At 42.6% G+C, this 21,814-nt stretch overlaps 1 protein-coding gene across 1 annotated transcript in view; it reads left to right on the forward strand.

Annotated features, from left to right (window-relative positions):
- Positions 1-21,814, forward strand: part of EXOC4 (exocyst complex component 4) — a 746,462-nt gene that overhangs the window by 655,827 nt on the left and 68,821 nt on the right. Inside the window, exon 15 of the mRNA XM_049643019.1 lies at positions 19,569-19,710. Coding sequence (XP_049498976.1) covers positions 19,569-19,710 — 142 coding nt within the window. The remainder of the gene's footprint in view (positions 1-19,568; positions 19,711-21,814) is intronic.

The following is a 21,814-nucleotide window of genomic DNA, read 5'->3' on the forward strand; positions in this document are numbered from 1 at the left end:
TGAGGGTTGATGGGGGGTGGGAGGGAGGGGAGGGTGGGTGATGGGCATTGAGGAGGGCACCTGTTGGGATGAGCACTGGGTGTTGTATGGAAACCAATTTGACAATAAATTTCATATTAAAAAAAAAAAAAGAAAGGCAGCTAAGTAGAAGAAACAGCTATATTTTTCTCTCAGGCTTTTACTTAGTTTTGTTGTATGAGTCTATGCTTCACTGGTTCAAAATTGCCAACCACAGGGTGCACAACCACCACCAGAAGGTTCCAAGGGCCTTCCCCAGACCCATCTTTTTAAAGAAACGTCTGCTGGTTGAAGAACTCACAGAGAGGCTGGTTAAAGGCTGGAAAGAGAACCTCAGCCCTAACTGCGTAGTCTTTCGTGAACTATAGCAGTTTTAAACCCAAGGAAATGAAATATGATTACGTGTGTCAGAGGCCCAGGCCTGACTTTCTAATTCTGCAGGGATAGATAAGGTTCAGAGGGCCTTGGTGAATGGACCTAATCACCAAGCTTAATGTGCAAGACTGGACTAGTAAGAGACTGATTTCTCTTTATTGTTAAAGACTAACAAGGTTTGAGAGTTGTTGATTTTCTTAAATATTCCCAGCTTATATCTGGCCTCTTACATAAATCGGGTCTATCTATCTATATACCTACCTATCTATCAAATCTTATGGGAGACTGTTTTGCCTCTTTTTTCTTTAATTTTTATAGGGAAGTATGGAAGGAGAGGCGAATTTTCTTAAAGCAGGATGTGTGTGGAAACTAATTGAAAAGAAACTTCTTTTAAAAGGAGTTACTGCCTCCTTAAAAGTGCTGATTTCCATGTGAAATTTATGCCTTCTTGCAGAGGCAGAGAGGAGTACCCCAGGCAGTTCTAAGGAGTCAATTCATTACTGGTTAGTGTAGACACACCATGAAGGACATTAATTCACAAAATGAAAAACTAATAGAGTGTTTAGCTGCCTCTTTATCACCAGTGGCAGTCTGCAGTCTCTTCATCATTGGTGTTTACTGAGCTGATGGGAGGAGGTAATCAGGCCTGCTTATCACAGCTCGTCTCAGATGAGTTTACATCCCTTTCTGAGCTTTGTTGGGCATCCCTCCTCTCGTCACTGAAACGAGCAGTCCAGGGGTACCAAAGAAGTTACTCCATCCATTTTTTATTTACTTCCCTTCCTCTTTCCTGTTGAGTCCCCAGCAGAAGCCCTCTAGCACTATACATCTGTAACTCACACTGTAGTCACCCTTTGGTTAATCCCCACAGCCATGGTCCAGACTTCTCTAAATAAGTAAATAGTGTATAGAATAAATAATAATAAAGCTAGCATCTTTATTCCCATTTTACGGATGGAAAAAAACTGGAGCGTGGAAAGTATGAACTAGGCTGAGCCAGTGACAGAGCCGAGACCTTGATCTGGGAGCCACATTACTCTTCATTAAACTGAAAAGAAATTTTACCCTGCTTCTCTAGCTTTTTCCTTCTTACATTCTGCACTTTACATTCTTTCAGCACCCCTCATTGTAGTCTTGGTACTATTGATGATTTCTACTTTCTCACGTGACAGTTTTTACCAGCTGTTCACGTGAAGTGCTTTATTTGTTTCTCTCCAAAAATCTGTTTTGGCAATTCTTGGGCATGCTTCCTATTTTCTCTATTAGAAAGTCCTTTACTTCTCTTCCTCATCACTGAGGTTGCTTCCTTATCTGATAAAAACAGATACGACACTTTAACAAACTTTGAGATACCAGACTTGCCTCATTCAATTCAAAGCATGTTTGAAAGCTCACTGTGGTAGGATGTGCAGAAGGAGCATTATTTACACGTCTTTGTGTTTAAGTAAAGCAACTCAGGTTAGCATAAAGATTTCCACAGTCTGCATTATTAGGGGAATTTGGGGGTAATTTTCTGTGTTATGGATTCTTTGAGTAGCAGAGGATGAGCAAGTGCTGAAAGTGGCTCTAGAAAAAGCAATTTGGCTTCTCTCTCTTTTTGCCTTTGTCCTCTGACTGTCCTGTTTTATTCTTCAGCTTGGCCAGCTGGTTCTGTCTCCGCCCCTCTTCTCCAGTAGGCATCTCCTACTGAGGAGACAAAAAGACACATGGTCAATCAGCTGGAGAGCCATAGTGGTAATAGGCACAGATAGGAATTCATAAATCATGTGTTCCATTGAATTTATCCAGTAGAAATTAAACTAGATCAGTGAAGTGCTATCTCTTGGGGCCGTCAGAGAAGATACTCATTCGGTAAATATTTGTGGATCAACTTGGCTTCGCAAATAACACAGTACCCGCTATGTGCTAGGCCTCAGGGACATGAGTTAATAAGACCCAGCTTCTGCCTGCAGGGGATTTATAGGTCATGGAAAAGATAGGAATGAAAGTAATGACACCATAGTGTGATTGGGCAACCATGGAGTAAACACAACACGCAATGGGAATAAAGGAAGCATATTTTTAAAGGAGAATATAAGTATCAGAGAAGGCTTTCTGGAGAAGGGGGCAGCTGATCTGGGTCTTAAAGGGTTAATAGTAATTCGCCAGGCAAAGACAGGATAGAAGGGTATTTTATGGAGGAGAAACCAAAAAGAGGAAGGGGAGGGAAGGAGAAAAGGTTATGAAGTGAAAGAAAATAGAGTGAGTTCAAGGTCATTCATGTGTTCAGTGGGGCTGGAACATAAGGTTCACTGTAGGGGAGCAGCAAGCAATAGCTGGAGATGTGAGCAAGGACCAGTTGAGATGTTATTTGAAAGGTAACACCCAGCTGTTGAAAGATTTTAGACATAAGAGAAACATGATCAAATGGTGATTTGAAGGGATTCCTTCAGCAAGACTATGTAGGGGGATAGATTGGAGAGGAATGATTCTTGAGATGAAGAGATTAGTTAGAAACCTGCTACGTTAACATGGGTGATGAATGCCGGAAGACTGCACCAAGGTGGAGGCATTGGGGATGGATTCAGAGTTATTAAGGAAGAATGATCAGCAGACATTCATTGCTAATTTAACATCGGAAGGACAGGATACAGGCATCAAAGGCCTTTCCAGATTGCTCGTCTATGCAACTGGTGGACTGTGACTGTGCCAGGCCCTGTGCTGGGATAAGGAATTAGCTCTGCCAATAGAGCCATATGCTGAAGTGACACTCATTTAAATGAAACAGTACCTGCACATCACAGACGTGTGGTACAGCTCAAACATAAATACAAGCAAATAAACTATCCAAGTGAATTCGTTGAACTAGAACGTTATCGTAAAAAAAATTCTCCTTAGGATATACACTCAACTGACTGATTCCTAGAAATTTCTTTCATTATAGAGACATTTCTATTCATGGTAGTTGATCTCTAATACATAAATCTAACTTTAGATATTAGTCTAGAAGTAGCAAAATGGACTCATTCAAATGTCATCGACTTTGTACCCTGCATTTGTCCCGTGTTGGGAGATAGAGTGAAACTGGAATTCTGTTTGTGGGTCAGCATATGGAACTATAAACATGCTATATAATTACAAGATAAATAACCAACTAGGATTCAGAGGTAATACCCACACTGGGCAGTAGGCTTCTGAATGCCCCTGAAGTAACTCAACCTATTGGTAGTTCTTATGAATGGTTTCGTGAAGAAAGAGGATGATGCACTATATAAAATTAAAATATGGGATCCTGTGCAGATTTCATTGAGAATTGACTCTACTACTGACTTTGCAGTTACTTATCAACATCTTTGTTGTATATGCAATGCTTTCACCTAAAATAATGGCCAAGTATAAAATGGACCATTTGTAGCACGACAGGAAATTCAAGCTATGTAGACATTCCTCTGTGTTTATTGTGAGTTCTGTAGAAGCAGTTGATATTGTTATGAAAGTATGCTACTGACCACTCAGTGAAATACAGGCTGTGAATGGTGCTTTCTTGTTATGACGATGAAACCGACATGGTAGCAGCAGTGATGAGAGGTTTCAGGTCGTTTCCTGAAGTCTAATTGAGCTAAAATAGGATGAGAAGTTCTTGAATTGTCTTTTGAATGATTTTTCTTCCCAAGAGGGAAAAAATGTGGAGACTCAATATTCTGTGCTTAATTCTGACCAAAAGGAGGAATCAGTGGGAAAGTGAAAGTTGTATTAGTCTTTGGAGAATGTTACCGTATCATATTGGAGTTCACACAGCAAAGTAAACACCAGGCATGGCTAGATGTATCATTTTCAGAAAGTTAAATTTTCAGACATTTAGAAAAATATTGCTGTGATTCCATGATTAGAACCTCTGAAAGAGAATATAGTTCATGTTTGTGGGAGATGATACAAAATAAAATTTGCACCATAGAAGGCTAAGTAATTTCAGCAAGAAATAATATCATACTTGTTCTATGATAGTGTGTATTTTTTAACAGCCACACATTCTCTCTGTCTCTCTCTCTCTCTCTCTCTCTCATTTAATCCTCATAATACTCCCATGAAGTAAGTACCATGATTATCTCTATTTTTGCATCCTGGGAAACTGAGGCACAGAGAGGTAAAACAACTTACCCAAGGACACAGAGCTATTAAGCAATCAGTGGTGGAGCCAGAATTGGAACTTACCCAGTTTGCTTCCAGTCTAGACTTTTAATCTCCACACTGCTGCCTAGCATCTATCGAGCTCTTTGAGGAGCCCACATGGAAGGATACAAGAATGAAAGAAGAATGAGTACATAGTAAGCACAGAAAATACAAGCCTTAGGTAAAGTGTCAGGGTGGCCAATACCCAGAACCACTGGATGGTCATCAGAGATGCCGAAGACAATAAAATTTAGCTGTGTTTAGGCACAGAAAGAACAGGAAATGGATGGGTCCAGAATTGCTTAGGTGGTGAAGGTAGTGTTAATAAGAAGGCAGAGTCACTCTACTTCTTCTCTTTTGTTTAAAAAGGGAACTGGTTTTCAAATGAAAAGATAGAAGACGAGTCATAGTAAGAAACAAGCGTGAGGAAAGCATCAGATGACTTGTGGCTTTTTTTAAGTACAATTCAAATGATTATCTTGGGTTATTCAGGAAATTTGCAAGAAAATGTAGACCATGTAACAAGACGACTTAACACTGGACTATAGCAGATATTCCTGTTCTCAGAACAGTGAAATCTGAAGAAATTCTAGAAGCTGAAGACTAAAGTTTTGCCATAATCCCAAGAACCAACATGATTGGTAGCACCTAGAAAGAAATGTGGGGAGAGACAGGAGCCACCGTGGGTTCACGAGAAGAAAAAAAATGTCCTCACTGCCCAAGGGCCACAGAAAGAGACTGAACAGGATGTATAGTGGAGGAAACAGGGGCACTATGTGTATATCCATAAAATTAGTAGGCAGAGACCAAGTTTTACCATAATCCCAGTGTGGATATTTCATTTCCAAATGAATACGAATATATTTTCAGTTTAGATCTTGTGTCTCAAATCAAGATTTACCAATATCATTTTATTGTTCCTCTGAAAATAAAATTCTACTTAGTCCAGCAGAGAAATTGATGAGTACCTACTCTTTAAAAATGAATTTTCTGATGGATGAGCCTAAGAACAAAGAGATCAAAAGCTTTTAGCGACCAATACGTGATTCCTTCTAAATTTCGTGACTGTCGAAGGGCCAGTGATCCAAAATGTGGAGCGTGGAAGTTGTCACACGCTTAGTGTGCTCTAACAAACATGGGGTTGTTTTGGAAGATAAATTCAGTATTAAGCTAAAGCTTTTTATGTAATTGTTGATAAACAGCTCCAAATCGAAGCTAGCTCCTAACCTCCCTAAGAAGCCAGCTTTGTGGTGATCTCCATCTTTCACCTGGGATTTCATTAGAAAATAATAGAGAAGCCCACGGTACGCTTTTCTGAAAAATTAGACTGGTCATTGGTTCCGTGAAACATTTTCCAAAGGAAAGGTTGAGTCTCCTTTGCAAGGGAGTCTTGGCATGTGCTCTTCAAGACGAGAGCAATTCATAATCTGTTCGGTACTCAGTAAACACATTCTTTTTAAAGACACTAGAATTCATGTAGCTAAGATAAGAAAGAAAAAGCTGGTCACTTGTTTTCAAGTCAGTATTTATATAGACTTTCGTGCCATTCATTCTCAGTGTTTAGGAGTTTTCCATAATTTAAACGTTTGACTTTTATCCCCGCTTTGGCCGGTATCTGAAGGCTGGAGTGTAGTGGGAAATGGTTTGCTCGTGACCAAATCCTCCTCTTCAAGGGCAGTGGTTTGCAAATGGCTCTCTTAGCAGATTTTTACTGCCAGATCTTAAAGGTAACAAGTAAAAGTGCAGCTGTTGTGATTGAGGTGCCCGGGACACAAAACCGGGAGAATGGGGATCGGGAGGCCAGCAGCCCCGCTGAGCACATTCAGGACATCGTCGCCTTAGAGGTCACAAGCGTCCGTGAAAGGGGAGCCCAGGGATTCCTAGTGACTCTTCATCCCACTCTGTACTGCTCCAGATGTGCTCAGATCTGAGGTGCCCTAGCTCAGGAGGATCTCGGGAGTAGAAGGTTCGATTTATTCATCTAGACCCAGGACAACGGAAGCCACTTTAGGTATTTCAAGCAAGAGGGAATTTAATAGAAGGAATGAGATGTTTTTAAAATTGCTCAAAAAGCTTAGAAAACAGTGGGAAGGAAGCAAAGACAAGGAAAATAGCTGCCGGCTTGCAGGAAATGAGGAAATACAGGAGATGTGCCAGGAGGTGTCACCAACTGCCGCGAGGAAGCAGCTGTCACCAGAGCTCTCCTGGAGCATCTGCAGTCCTCTTATTCGCCATCTGCCTGGGCATCTTTCCTCCACTGCAAGGGGAGGATCGTGCCTTCCCTCTCTCTGTGCCTTCCACAGCTTCGGGGAGTGCCTCTTGCTGGTGGGATCTAAACCCAAAACCCTGCCGGCACAGAGTTGGAAAACACGGCTCCTGAGCTTCCAGGGAAGGGTGGGGGATGATGCCAAGCTGACAACAGACAAGGGCACAGGTGTATTATCTCCTCTCACTTTCTACAATGGATGGAATCTAGGGTAATATCAAGGCAAACATATTCCCAAGAAAAAACGAAGTAGCAAGTCTCCTATGGTAGTAAATTAAAACACACACACACACACACACACACACACACACACACACAGGGACGTCTGGGTGGCTCAGTTGGTTGAGCTTCCAACTCGGTTTCGGCTCAGGTCAGGATCTCCCAGTTTGTGAGTTCAAACCCCACGTCAGCCTCTGTGCTAACAGTGCAGAGCCTGCTTGAGATTCTGTCTCCTCTCTCAGCCCCTCCCCTGCTCCCTCTCTGTCTCTCTCAAAAATAAATAAACATTTAAAAACACACACATCTTTTCAAAATAAGCCCAGTTCAGCTGTTTGAAGCTTTCATAGAAGACCTGACTTGTCAGTGTCTTTATGTACATATTGAAATAATTTATAATACTCTTATTGTGAAGATAACAATTTCGATCATTTCAGACCCAAATGTTATGGCTATATATAGATTCATGATCACTCCTCCCATCGCCGTGTCCCATGCACACACACCCGGGTGCGTCTTTTCTCCTGTCTCTCCTCATAGCACCTTTGGCCGGGTGAAAACCATCTGTGACCGTGAAGTAAACGCTGACTCAGAATACAAATTTGACCTTACAAAGCCCTGTTTGAGTAAGGCAGACCTGCTCTCCCAAAAACACAATTTCCAGGCTTTGTTGAATACCCTTTTGAATTCCTAAGATAACGCCTAAGTTCGCTTTGCTAAAGAACCAAGCGCTACAGACATCCTTTCCTTGAAAAGAAAGATCCCCATCATTCCTCCCTCAAAGGAATGTGAGAAACACGACTGTATCTCCTCATCTCCTCCCAAGCTGCTTCTGAGTCTCATTCCTTGCTTTCCCGCCAAGCTCCACTTCCTCATGTCTGCCTGAAATGCTGCCTCTTTTATTGAATTGACAACTCTGGAGAAAGTCAGTCTCCTCACTTAGTAGATTAAAAGGTAAAATTTAAACCTGCCACTTTTAGTCCCTTTTTCTGCTGTTTGCCTCCGCTGCTTTGAACATTGCCAGAATTCTGTAGTGTTCTCTTACTTTTGTCATTCCTCATTTTAAGGTCAGAATGTCATGAGTTTACACCTGTAAATGTCTTACTACAGCGTTTTCTTTCTGTCCATTAGCTGCGTGAACGACTAAGCCCACAGCTCTCCGGTGTCTTGCAAGGTGTTTGGATGAGGAAGGAAATGAGTCTCGGGGTTTCAGTCTCCAGGGTTCCCACCAAGAGGTCCGACAACAATAACTGAGATTTAGTAAGCACTTACTGTGTGCCCTGCATTGTCCTAAATGCTCTACGTGCGTTACATACGCCGAGTCCTTATGATGACTCCCAGAGGCGGAAACTGTCACCGCTCCAGTTCAAGGTCTTCACGATTTTGCCCAAGGTTATTCACTTAGTAAGTGGTTGAGTCAGAATTTAGCCACTACTTGCTGAGCGTAAACTTGTTCATTGCAAGAGAAATGTCATAGGTAGAAAAATGGGGTTCGTAGTTAATATGAGAACACTCAGGTCCTTTTACTTAGAGAAAGAAAGTTACTTTGATTTTGAGTGAGGTAATACATATCCCCAGATTACATAGTTGCCAGATAGGTAAATGATTGCTGCTCTATGTAGCTTACCCTTAACTGGCCATAAAACAGAGTATAGGGGTTCCCGGAACCCCGGGACTGACCCGGAAGTCAGTCACACGTCTGACTTCGGTTCCGGTGATGACGTCATGCTTCGTGAGTTCGAGCCCCACACTGGGCTCTCTGCTGTCAGCACTGAGCCTGCTGGGGATTCTCTCTCTGTCCCTTCCCTACTCTCTCTCTCTCTCTCTCTCTCAAGAATAAATAAAAAATACATGAAAAAAACAGATTATGAACCTTTTGATATTTAGGAAAGCTGATTCTGGAAGCATCTATATGAACTGTTAATTATCCTAGGGATTATATGGCAAGGCCAGAATGCATGTGAGAACAGTATTCATGTGTTACTAATGTAGAAAGACAGAAATAGGGCTGCATATTATTAACCTTCACAAGGCATTCGTCAGTAGGTGTGTGGCACCAGCTCATCCCTTTAGCCCGCAGAGGGAACGTCTGACACAAGAGAGAGCACAAGGGGGGGACTTGGTTAACTGTCATCTTGACTGCGGACTGGAGAAGTGGCCACACTTGTCCTCACTGAGGAGAAATTCTCTCAGCAGGATTCACACCGACAGATCCGGCACCATGTGTTAGCAAGTGCGTCCTCCCTGTATTTGTTACTTGCAGCCTCAGAGGGAGCCGTCACCAACTCCACAGCTGGTCTCCGTGACTGTCTGTGTGCTCGGTGGCAGGGACAACTCTGTCTTCCGGATATGTCAGTTGCCTGTGTGTTGTCCTCACAGCAACAGGATCAGAGTGACCAGCGCATCTACGATTCTACCTGCTCTGGTCTACACTAACAGTAGTTCGTGAGGGCTTTGCCGTTCGCTGTGTAAAGCTACTCTGATTGTTCCAAAGCTGACCGAAAGCGACGGACGAAGGAGAAGGAACCTGGGTTGTTGTCATTTATTCAGTCAGTACATCATTGTTTGAATAAGTAACAGTAGTCATTGTGATGGTAAAAGCAATTGCCATATATTAAGCACTTGTGTGTCAAATACTATTCTAAGCCTTTGCAGATTTTCTCATTTAAAAAATTTTTTTTTAATGCTTATTTTATTTTTGAGAGAGAGAGAGAGAGAGCATGAGCAGGGGAGGGGCGGAGAGAGAGGGAGACACAGAATCCAAAGCAGGCTCAAGGCTCTGAGCTGTCAGCACAGAGTCCGATGCGGGGCTCGAACTCACAAACCATGAGATCATGACCTGAGCCGAAGTCAGATGCTTAACCGACTGAGCCACCCAGGCGCCCCTATATTTTCTCATCTAATCATCAGACTCCTGTGAGGTGAGTGTCTGACCCTCCTTTTACCGGGATACAGAGATAAAAGCGAAGTTGTATCTGCTGTAGGTCAAGAAGATAATGATTACTTTTCAACTCCAGTCCAAATGTATGGATGATGTAGCTGCCTGAATAGGAAAGTCCTGAAGAAAAGGCCCCTGGGAGAAGTCCAGTGCAAGAGAGAGCCAGTGCAGGATGTTTGTTCCCTTTGACCCCTTCATCTCTGTCTTCATCTGTGGCCCCTGCTTACCAGTGTCGTCTCGGGCAGCGTGCTTGCTTTCTGTGTGGTTTGGTTTCACTATCTGTAGAAGGACCTCATGTTTCTGATTTACGCTGTGAACAAGCCATCTCCAAAGGCTCTTTGGAAGATTTACAAATGCTAAAGCCGGAAAGATCCCATTGAGACATGACTAAATGTTATCTCTTTGCCACATAATATTTTGGCCTCTGAAATTCTCTTGAAACTTACATCTGGGTTGCTTATTCACGTAAAATATCTGCCTAAGTATTTGTTAACACCTCAAGATGCTTTTTGATGCAGGGTTTTACAAAATACAAAAGGCTCACAAAGTCCACGGAAATCTAATAGAGTCCCACAATAGTGCCTTTCAGCAGCAAGGACGGGAGCTGTTCATTAGCTTTTCCTCCATTTCTCTTTCATATCCGGCAGGAGCTGAATTGGCCACACCACACGCCTTTTGAGTCGATGATTAGGTTTTTACCAGGCCTCAGGGAGGATTATTTGGAATAAAGGAAAAATCAATCTTCATGTTTCCCCCCCAGGACCGAAGGGGACTAAGGTCTGTACTGTCACTCACAAGGCGTAAAAACCAGTGTGTCTGTGCTGGTTTGCCTTGTATAAGGAGGAGTCTCCAGCTAACCGCCTTGGATGACCTGGGGCTTGCTCAGGCCTGTTACCATCAAGCGCCGTTTTGTGAGTAGCAGAAGATGTGATCTTCCCTCTACAGAACTGCAGTGTGTGGCTTAAACCTGCTGGCTCAGAATCGGCCTCTTATCCTGTGGTAGCCTAAGAGAACAACTGTCCTTTTTTTTATCTTGGTTCTCATTTTTGTTTTGCCCTTTGCAATGAGCCCTACATGAATCGCCCTTGTTTTCCCTCCATAGGTCAATATTTGGAATAATTCTTCAGTTTCACCCCTAGCCTTTCTTACCCTGAAACAGAATAATGTTCCAAGCTAATAAGCTTTAACGTTAGGTTGAAAGGCATTGTGGAGATTCAGTGAAAAGAAAAAGATATGAAATTCTTTGATTTGTCCTTAACGTGAAGATTCCATTCAACAGGCATTGTTGCCCAGTTTAAGGAAGAGCCATGGTCTGTGAGAGATGCCAGGAGAAGGAAGTTACTGCTTCTGTTCTCACAGACCTCACAAGCTACCAGGGACTCTCTCTCTAGGCAAATACAGCATGAGGTGAGCAGTGCTGAAGGCCAGAAGAAGAAGGAGGAGGCATCGTGTTACTGGAGTTCAAAGCATGGTCCCTAACTTTGTGGCAGGTGCTGTGCGAGGGGCCACATTCTGCATTTGGTCGTCACAACAACTCTCTGAGGAGACACATGAGGAAAGTGAGGCTGACAGTGGTTAAGAACTGTTGTTCTAAGGGTAATAAAAAGTGAGAGGATAAATTCTGTCCCTCTGGGAAGCAGGACAAAAGAGTATGGTTTCATAGAGATGAAAATTACTCTTAAGCAGCATCCTTAAAACTGAGCTTTTCACTGGGTGTTGTATGGAAACTAATTTGACAACAAATTTCATATAATAAAAAAAAAAAAAGAAAGCAAAAAAAACCTGAGCTCTTTATGAAAGGTTGCTCTTTGGGCTTTGTTTTATTTTATTTTTGCCTTATAATAACACATTCTTACATAAATGTTACTGAACATCTGTGTCGTTAGGCTGGGTGATAAGTAGGACAAGCATGCCTTTTCTTCCCCAAAGCATTACTGCCTCCAGTTAGGGTAATATAAGACATTTCAGAGGGGAAAGAGAGGGGTGACAGAGGGATGTTCCAAAGAACATGAAGTTATGTTGTCCATAAGTCTATGACTAACAGGAGAAAAGGTGTAACACATCATCATTTAAATAACAGTAGCACAGAACGGAAAGTAGGTCTTCGCCTCCTGTACCCACTTGAAACATTTTTTTTTTTTTTAACCGTCAACATTCTCAATTAGGTGATTAGACCCTAGAAAAGCAAATATAAATAGGACACAATCACTTTGTGCCCTAGTTCCTCCATTCTTGATCTTTTTTCCCTTCCTGGTAATGCATTCCTTCCATTTTTTTCCCACCCCAACTTGAGGGGGGAAAAACTGCTTCCATTTGTCCTTCTTCCCCTGTAAGAGTAGACAAAAGAGAGCTTCCTTCTGGAAGCAGCGGTGAAAAGGGTTGGCATTCGTGCCGCATAGCTATTAGCTGTAAAAGAATTCATTACGTCTCACAGAGTAGGCTGTATTTCCAGAGTTGGTTATACACATGGATGCATGTACATGGTCTAATCTGAATAACGTATACATCGCTATCCCTTGCCGTTGGAATTCTATAGGCCAAGGAACAATCCGAGTCAACATTTTGGTTTTTAAAGTCAACTGACTTTATTTGTTCACACCCAAATCTTCTAGGGAAATCTGGACCGAAAAGAACCACTTATTATTTAAAAAGAACCATTGCTCTTGAAATAGGAAGCAAAATGAAGAGAACCTACCAAACATGATTCTTAGATGAGGCCTGTTCTTATACAAAAATGTAGCAAAAGAACTTCAAACTAGGTTCTGGATCGTTCAGTGGGTGGCAAGGAGTGACAAAATAAATTATTTGATCACGGTGGCAAAAGCCAGGACTGGCAAAGAATAGCGAGGGGTTAAAAATGTGTTTCAGGAAAAAGAACGAATGATGAAAAAGAGTCACCATGAAACGTTAGTTTGGAGTAATTGGCAGATAAAGAAAGGGCATCGCTGTCCTGAGAAGGTTCACATTAGGCGCGAATGAGACAGTAGATCCTTCAGTTCGTGAAGATCACCTATGCTTCCAGAGGCCAGTAGGTTTCACAAACACCTAAGTGACGTACTTAAGAAACACTTATCAAGTGGCTACTGTGTACAAAACATGGGGGTAGGGAGACGGTTAGCTTGTATAGGCTTGCAAATAATTCAAGGGAATGAATAAAAAGTAAGGATAGTGGCACCGAAAAATCGAGAAGACTGAGGACAGAGCTAGCTCCCATTGTCATTGACGGTCCAGCTTGGAACCACAACGTCATAGTGTCTGACGCCTTTAAATCCTACCCCAGGGTCGGGCTCCACAGTAGCACATCCCTCAGGCATTTAAGGAGAGGGGAGAGTTAGGTGGAGGGTCTCCTGTCACAGCCCCCTTTGACTCCGTGAGCCTCATCAGTCCTTAATGTCACAGCCCTAATCAGCCGTCCTATTTTTTATTTTTTAAAAATGTCGGCCAGGTAACAACATCAAAGGATCTCAAAATTATTTACAGAACCTAATAACCCATTGCTGTGGGAGTGAGGAGGACGCTATTACCACAGTTTTCTAAACAGGGAAACTGAAGATGAGAAATTAAGTAAATTCATTCTGGGTTCAAGCAGACGTCATTCTGTGGTGTCTGTCATTTTGCCATGCAAATGGCAAGGGGAGTCAGCAATAACGATTGTACCAAAGTTCGATCTTCCAGAATGTTTTCCAGCCATTAGATCTCATGGGATCATTCTTCCTCGTCTTTTAACCGTCTTCCGAAAAGCTGGGATTCACAGGGTTAACCTTTCTTTTCCTGCCATGATAACCATCTTCCCCTTCTCAATCTCTCGCTTTCGCGACAGCCGATAGCGGTCTAAGCTAATATTGTGGCGATTTTAGACAATAGTGCAGATGCACAAGGACATCCTCACATGACTCAATTAAAGAAGTCACAGTAAGTTGCCATTGGAAGTGGAGCAGCTGCATCCTTGAAAACAGATGCTCTCCTGGCTCTGAATGAGTCCAATTTTGACTAATCTTAAGACTTAAACACATTTCAGTCTGCTTAATATCGGGATGTGGAACCACTTGAGACATCCTAATGTCCTAGGCCGATTGCCCCTCCACGACAGCGTGTTGGCTTTCCTTGAAAGATGCTGGTTATTTGATATGCCGGGGACCTTAAGTCGGTCAACAAGAGAGGACCCCCAAGCCTTGGCTGCCACAAGGTGGAAATTAAAGTGACTTCTAACGGCGACACAACTTATAAGGAGGGTGCTTGGGCGGTAGGAATTGACCAGAAAGCCTTTAGCCTGTGCTTCTGCAAGATTCCTGAACAGCCCAGGACACCAGTTATAATGAGCTATTTCCATATCCCCACTCAGCCCCCAAAATATACTCAAGAAACTAAGGAAGAAGTTACAATTGTAAGTGGCAGGCTCTGCCTTCTCTTTCCTGATTTTTATCAGTCTGTTATTATGTGAATTCTTTGTCCTGTCACGTTGGTCAATTAAATCACTTGTTCTGTTTAATTAAAAAAGCATTGATTGAGCTCCTGCCATGCCTCCAGCAGATATAGATAGATATAGACATATAGATAATCTCTGCCCTGAAGGAGTTAATGAATGATCTGCTAGGGGGACATACTGATAAACAGATAATGCCAGTGGAATATGATAACTACTGTAATAGAATTATGTGGAAAGAAAACCCCCAGAGGAGCCGGTGACCCTGCCTGGAGAGTCAGGAAACACTTCCTGATCCAGAAAGCACGAATAGTTTAGAAAGGGGATTAAGAGCCATGGAAGGTATAGAATCCTGAAAACAGCGAGATATGCTTTGGGAACTTGCTTTCAAAAGATGTCAGATTAAAGGGCCAGGATGGGAAGGAAGGGAGATAAATTGGCGAGGAAGGAGAAAATGGTGAAAGATGGAGAAAAACTAAAGTGTTGGACAGAAACCAAAAACCATGGAAAGCCTGGTCGTTTAAGGAGCTTGGACTTCAACGTATCAGCAATGGGAAACACTGATGTTATTTTTACAAGAAGGTGACAAAGTCTAATTTGTGTTTTAGATAAATAACTCTACTTCTCTAACTCATATTTAGCGAGCTAAATATGGAGGGTTGAATTAAGGTAGAGGCCAGGCATGAGGCCTACTATTGTGGTAGTTCATGGAAGAGGTGAGGGCTAAACCAAGAAAATCACAGCAGATCCAGAAAAGATAAAAGATATTAAGAGACAGGGGTGCCTGGGTGGCTCGGTCAGTTAAGCATCCAACTTTGGCTCGGGTCACGATCTCATGGCTCATGAGTTCGAGCCCCACATCAGGGTCTGTGCTGACAGCTCAGAGCCTGGAGCCTGCTTCGGATTCTGTGTCTCCCTCCCTCTCTCTCTGCCCCTCCCCTGCTCATGCTCTATCTCTCTCTGTCTCTCGAAAATAAACATTAAAAAAAAATTTTTTTTAAGCTGTTAAGAGACAGGAAATGGAATTTGCAGAAATTAGCCTTTGCCAAGGAGAGTGAGGGAAAGGAGAGGCTCAAAAATCACTCTCAGGTTTGCAGCTGAGATTCCTAGATCGCCACACCCCCGATGGAAAGGGAATTCAGGGTAAAGAGTAGATGCCAAAGATAGATAATGAGCTTAGTTTTGGACACATTGCGTTTGAGATGCCTGTGGGATGTACACAGGTAAAGCTAGCCTGCACACACTTGATCACATGAAGTTTAGGAGTCACCAGTCCCTAGGTAATAGCAAAAACTATGAAAATGGATGAGCTCACTCAGAGAGAACATACAGAATGACAAGTAAGAAGTGAATAGAGAAAAAAGGCCTGGGAACACCAGCACTCGTGGGTGGGCTACAGGGAGAGGATCCAGGGAAGGAGACAATGAAAACAATGTCAGAGACGTAAAAGTACATCCAGGGGTGTAGGGTGCCATCTAAGCCAAAAGAGAACAGAAATTTCAGAAAAATTGAACGTAGCAGAGAACGTTTCTGAAATTAGGACTGAAAAGCACCCATTGGATTTGGCAATTAGGATATCATCCGAATAACGATGTAATAATGTGGTGAAGGCAGAAGGATTATGACACATGGAAAAGTTAATAGAAGAGGCAAGACCACAGAGAAAGCACATGTTGACGATTCCTTTGAAGTCTTAATGAGAATCTGAGGTCCTTAAGAGAGGGGTGAGGAGAGAATAGGAAGGACAAAGCAGCAGCACAAATTTGGGAAGGCTGCCGAGAACAGGAAAGAGTCAAACCAAGCACTGGCAGAGGAAGGACAAGGGGCATGGAAGGTGTTCTTGAGATGAAGATCCAGAAATTTTTTTGCGGCAACGACCCGTACTTTTGTTTCCCCATCAAAAGATGGGTTGCAGAATTGGTCCAGGATTAGATCAAGCTGCCACTGAAGACTCTGTTTGAAGGTCGCTGGGCAAATGGTGACACATGGCCTCCTCTGGCTACAAGCAAGGCTCGGAATGCAAGCATTTAGGTTTCTGGAGTCTCTTGCAGAGTGAGCAGGGGAGAATTGGAAATATGTGTCGGTTCACCTAACCAAGCAGTGTCTGCCCTAGAGAGCAAGTGTCAGCATCCTCATATAGACCAATCAGTTGAGTACAGAAAGCCACGGTTACATTGCCACAATTAGTTAGCTAGGAGTGTCAAAGATGCCTGCTTTTATACAATGGTTGTAAGAGGAATGGAATATGATGAATGATCTGATGCGACCCCTCCCTAGTATTAGCAAAACAGCTCAAAGTGTATATTTTAATTAAATGAGCAAGTACTAACATTTTTAAAGTCTAGTATATGTGGGCTTTGCTGATACGAACAACAATCCCCAAGATCTATAACCACATAGACTCTAAAAGGATGTGTCCGTTTGTGTGTGTCCAGTAGCCTTCTATCTCGACTGTATCCCAAGCCAATTCCGTCAGCACTGCTTATTTGTAGATTTCCACTGGACATTTAAGAGAGAGTTCCTTATTTTGTGTTGTATTTGTTTGCCGTGCTCAGCAGTTTTGGGCTCAGTCTATTCCTTCCTGTTAAGAAAACTTCGCAAATTTCAGTGAGCCCTCAGGAATTCAGAGGCCAGCTTTTCAGTAGAGCTCTGGGCTGTGATTTTTCATTCTCCTTTACTAAAATGTTATGTTTTTGTTGTAGATTACAGTCAAGTGAAATGTACAATGCGCTGCTTTTTTAAACTCCTTTTTACCTCACTCATTCCAAGTTTTATCTGGACTGTTTCTTTTCCATTAACTTACTCTACTTGGATTCTTTTTTTTAATTTAACTTCCTTGGTGGAATTTGTCTAGAATGCCTTTGATGGAGTTTAGGAGATCGGTGTAACTCTGGACCTCAAGCCGGGTGTCTGATTTCTTCGGGGTCTGATTTCTGCACCTTATCGTTGGCACTTAAAGAGTTCTCAAACCACAGTAACTGACCGTCATTCGGCAGTGGAGTCCAGGGACTCAAAAGCCCTAACGTGCTTTGAAGTATTAGAAAAGTGTTACTCATAGTCACTTTCATCCAGCCTGCCAAATGAAAACATTATGAAGGCAGTGATCTCACCTCGCAATCGTACAGCATGAGCAGTGTTAACCTGAGAGAGGCGGCACCATGCCACGTGTCCATTCCTACAGATCGAGGTGGTGAGCATCTTGAACGATGCCAAGGCTGGCAGTAATGTGAAGACTATTTCACTGCATTTCCTTCTTCCTTACAGATCAGATCCCTTTGCCTGAATTTGTTTGTTTGTTTTTTTGTTTAATCTTTGCCATGATAATTTATTAAAGTCTGGTTCTCCAGAGGAGATCTTGGCCTTATGAAGCTGGACTGTCTCTCTGGGTCCTTCTCTGGGCTTAGCAAAGTCCAGAAACAGATGCAGCTGTGAAAGGCTGTGACTGCAGACACCGCTGTAGTCAGATGTGACTCTCTACCCTGTGAGGCAAACCCCTCCTGAGTTGGTCAGTGACGCTTTGCCAAATCTTATGTGCCCTAGATCCCAGGAGCCTTTCTTCCAAAAGATACTGCGTCCTCTGACAGAGAGAAGAATTTTCAGATGGAAAAGCAAAAAATACCGATAACGGAATTTCAAGATGGGATTACCTTTTAAGTACCTTGTTGCTATAATTAAGCTTAAGACTCTTAACCTGGACAAGTCACATGCCAATGAATAATGATAATTGCTTATTATTTGTATAATTTTAAGGGAGATTGACATGCTGTTCTTCTATGTGTCTTACCTACAATGGCCCGTTTAACGCCTCCCCAAAACCCCATGTCACAAGTACTATTCTCTCCATGTGACAGCGAGAAACTGAGGCAGACATAATTTAGGAATTTAGCTCTCAGTCACATAGTAAGTAAGTGGTGGAGACAGGATTCAAAGCCAGTCTTGGAAACTCTAGAGAACTAAGAACTCCTCAATGAAATTGCCAAGTTAATTGCTGGTGATCTTTGAGAAACTGTGGGTAACGGGATATGCAGCAGAAGTCTAGACACAAATGTGGTTCGCACTTTTGCTGTTAAATTTTGTCAATTACTTGATAGGGATACAGAAGGTAGCTTTCTCAAATTTTCCACAAAGACCTTTTGGGGCTTTTAACTGATTATAAGCTCTGTACAAGTTAAAGTAGAATAGAGCGTGCTCTGCCTAACCAACCCCCCAAGATTTCGGGCTTACGTGCAAGCAGCATAGCATCCAGAACAGGGGGGCTGATCATTCTCTCTAGAAAGGTCAGACCTACTGTAGTATTTACTACACATTTCAAGGGACGGAATGTGTTTGTTAGCAAATTATGAGAATTATAAAATAATTCAATCTGGTTATTTGAGGAATACCTGAAAAACTGGGGACAGTTAGCCTGGGAAGGGGAAGGCTTCAGGGAAGCCAAAAGAGGGGATATCTTCAATACTTGAAGTACCAACATATAGGGCAATGATTGCAAAGTTGGTAGGATCAGAGCCAGTGATTAGAATTGAATGGCAACAGGGGCGCCTGGGTGGCTCAGCTGGTTAAGTATCTGACTCTTGGTTTCAGCTCACGTCATGATCTCAGCATCGTGACTTCAAGCCCCACGTCAGGCTCTGCACTGACGGCTGACAGCACAGAGCCTGCTTGGGATTCTCTCTCTCCCGCACTCTCTCTTTCACTCGCTTGTGTACACGTGTGCATGTGTGTGCTCTCTCTCTCTCTCTCAAAATAAACAAACTTAAAAGAAATTAACAGCAACAGATAACGGCTAGATATCGATGGTCAAATCCTTCAGAGATGAAGTAGGCTGCCTTAAAAGGTATTGAATTTTCTTTCGTAAACATTTGAGTGAGTAATACAACCAGAAGCGCAACAGCCACTTGAAGATGTACAAGGGACACAAGCAGAGACCACATGGTTGGGCCAGATGACGATTAAAGTCACTTCCAGCTCTGAGTTTCTGTTCTATAATTCTGTGAGTTGATTGCAGACGATCGGTGCTGAATCGAGTACAGAGGTAGGCTGTCATGTCTTGGACGTCTCATGCTGCCAACACTGACGTTAGCCAAATTGGTCAAAACACGATGAACAACAAAATAGTACGTCGCTTCAAACAAATCTGTGGGCACCTAGTGCAGTGACTGGTGTTTTCTCCCCACTTCTTTCAGTGCTGTCTCCTGCTCAAGAGAGCCACGTGAGCATGGATCTTCCCCCAGTGTCGGAGCAGATCATGCAGACTCTGAGCGAACTTGCCAAATCTTTCCAGGATATGGCTGACCGCTGCTTGCTGGTCCTACACCTGGAAGTCAGGTACGACACCGCCAAGCCCGGGGCTTTGCTCTTTGAATGCACAGTGGGTCATAAATCGCTTGCTGCTTTCTGGGGAGTGTCACCACAACTTTTGATTCTGAGTTTTGATGCTGTCCTTTTTTTTTTTTTTTTTTTTTTTACACTGAACGTGATTTTTAGTGTTAATCAGTCACGGTAAAAGTTTTTCAGCATGTGCTGTATCGTCAGCGTGGTGATTCAGTGTTTGCATGGCTTGTGACATCAGCATGATGTGGATTTGAATGTCCCTACCAGCTAACTGGTCCATCTTAAGTCAGTTAATGACCTTTACTGGTCCTGTTTTCTCATCTTAAAAATACAACAATAATTCCTCACTTAGAGACTTTATAAATGAAATAATAAATAATAAGTACAATGCCGGCCACAAAATAAGGGCTCAAGTGTGGTAACTCTGCGATTATGGTAACTTTATTGTCACTGATATTTTTACTGACATACTCTGCTAATCAGTAAGGAAGTGTATGGATGCAAGAACCATGGGCCCTTCCTACAAGAACTTAAAGCCCGGGAGGAGATTATGTTAGATGATAACTGAGGAGAAAAGTTTCAAACATCTTTGAATATGGCACCCCATATTCTTGGACTCTTTCCTTCCCCTGCAGTGTAGAACATTCTTAGGTTTGCTGGCCTCTCTTATCACAACTATGAAAATGGTAGAAAGAAAAGACTGGGAAGTTTTCAATCGTTTGCTCATTCGGTAAACATTTACCGAGTGCCCTCTTTGTGCCGGGCAGCGTTCTAGAAATTGGGATACGGCAATGAAAAAAACACTCAAGGTTCCTGCTCTCATGGAGCTACATTATAATGGGGGAATATGGCCAATGAGTGAACAAAAAAGATAATTTCCAAAAAGCGCAACAAACAAAATAAAATAGCATAATGGAATCAAGCAATGCTAGCCAACAAAAATGTAAAGGGAGCTATATGTTCAAACCACATAGATAATTAAACTTTTCTAATAGTCACATTTGAAATAGTAGAGAGAGACATAAATTATAATCTATTTTATCTAAACCAGTGTATCACAAATATTATCATTTCAGCATGTAACTAACCTGAAAATTATTGATGAGCTATTTTGCCTTTTTGTGTACTAAGCCTTTTAAATTTGCATATTTCACACTTACAGCACCTTGACATTGAGACTGGTCACATTTCAAGTGCTTGATAGCCACACGTGGCTAGTGCTGTCATACTGGACAGTGCAGAGAGTAGCTGGGTTTGACTACAAAGGGGGATTGGCTTTTTTGGTTTTTTGTTTTTTAATAGTGTGGTCAGAGAAAATTGACAGGATAACAAGAAGGAGCCATCTGTACAAAGCCCCAGGAGAAAAGAATTTCAGACAGAGAGGGCAACACTCCAAGGTCCTGAGAAAATCGAGGTTGGCAGTGCTGAGGAATGGAGAGGGGTCCAGTATAACCATAGCCCTATGACCAAGGAGGTGGGAGGAGTGGAAGGGATACATAAAGAGGCGGGCTGGAGCCTGACCATGTGTGGTCACCAAGCCTGGCACATTATAGCGACCCTCAGACCAAGTGAATCATTCAGATTTTATTTTAAGTGCATTAAGAAGTCATAGAAGGGTTTTAGACAAGGGACAGAACTTCATTCATTCATTCATTCACTCTTTCATCCATTTACCTTTTTTAAAGTTTTTATTTATTTATTTTGAGAGAGACAGCAACAGTATGAGCAGGGAAGAGGCAGAGAGAGAGGCAGAGAGAGAATCCCAAGCAGGCTCTGGGCTGCCAGCTGTGGAGCCCAACATGGGACTCGAACTCACAAACCATGAGATCATGGCCTGAGCCAAAACCGAGAATCAGACTCTTAACCGACTGAGCCACCAAGGCGCCCTCCCCCCGCATTTACGTTTTTAAAAGAGCACCTTAACTGTTGTTTGGAAAAGGGATGATAGGAAGAAATATGAATGGAAGCATAGCGACCATTGAGAGCAGTTACGAGCACCAGAGTAACAGGTGGAGGTGTGCCAAGGGTTGGTTTGAGATATATCCCAAAGGTAGAGCCGATGAAGTGTGTTGATCAACTGGATCGGGCGCAGGAGCTG

Source organism: Panthera uncia, chromosome A2 (genome assembly GCF_023721935.1).
Source record: "Panthera uncia isolate 11264 chromosome A2, Puncia_PCG_1.0, whole genome shotgun sequence".
Lineage (NCBI taxonomy): Eukaryota > Metazoa > Chordata > Mammalia > Carnivora > Felidae > Panthera > Panthera uncia.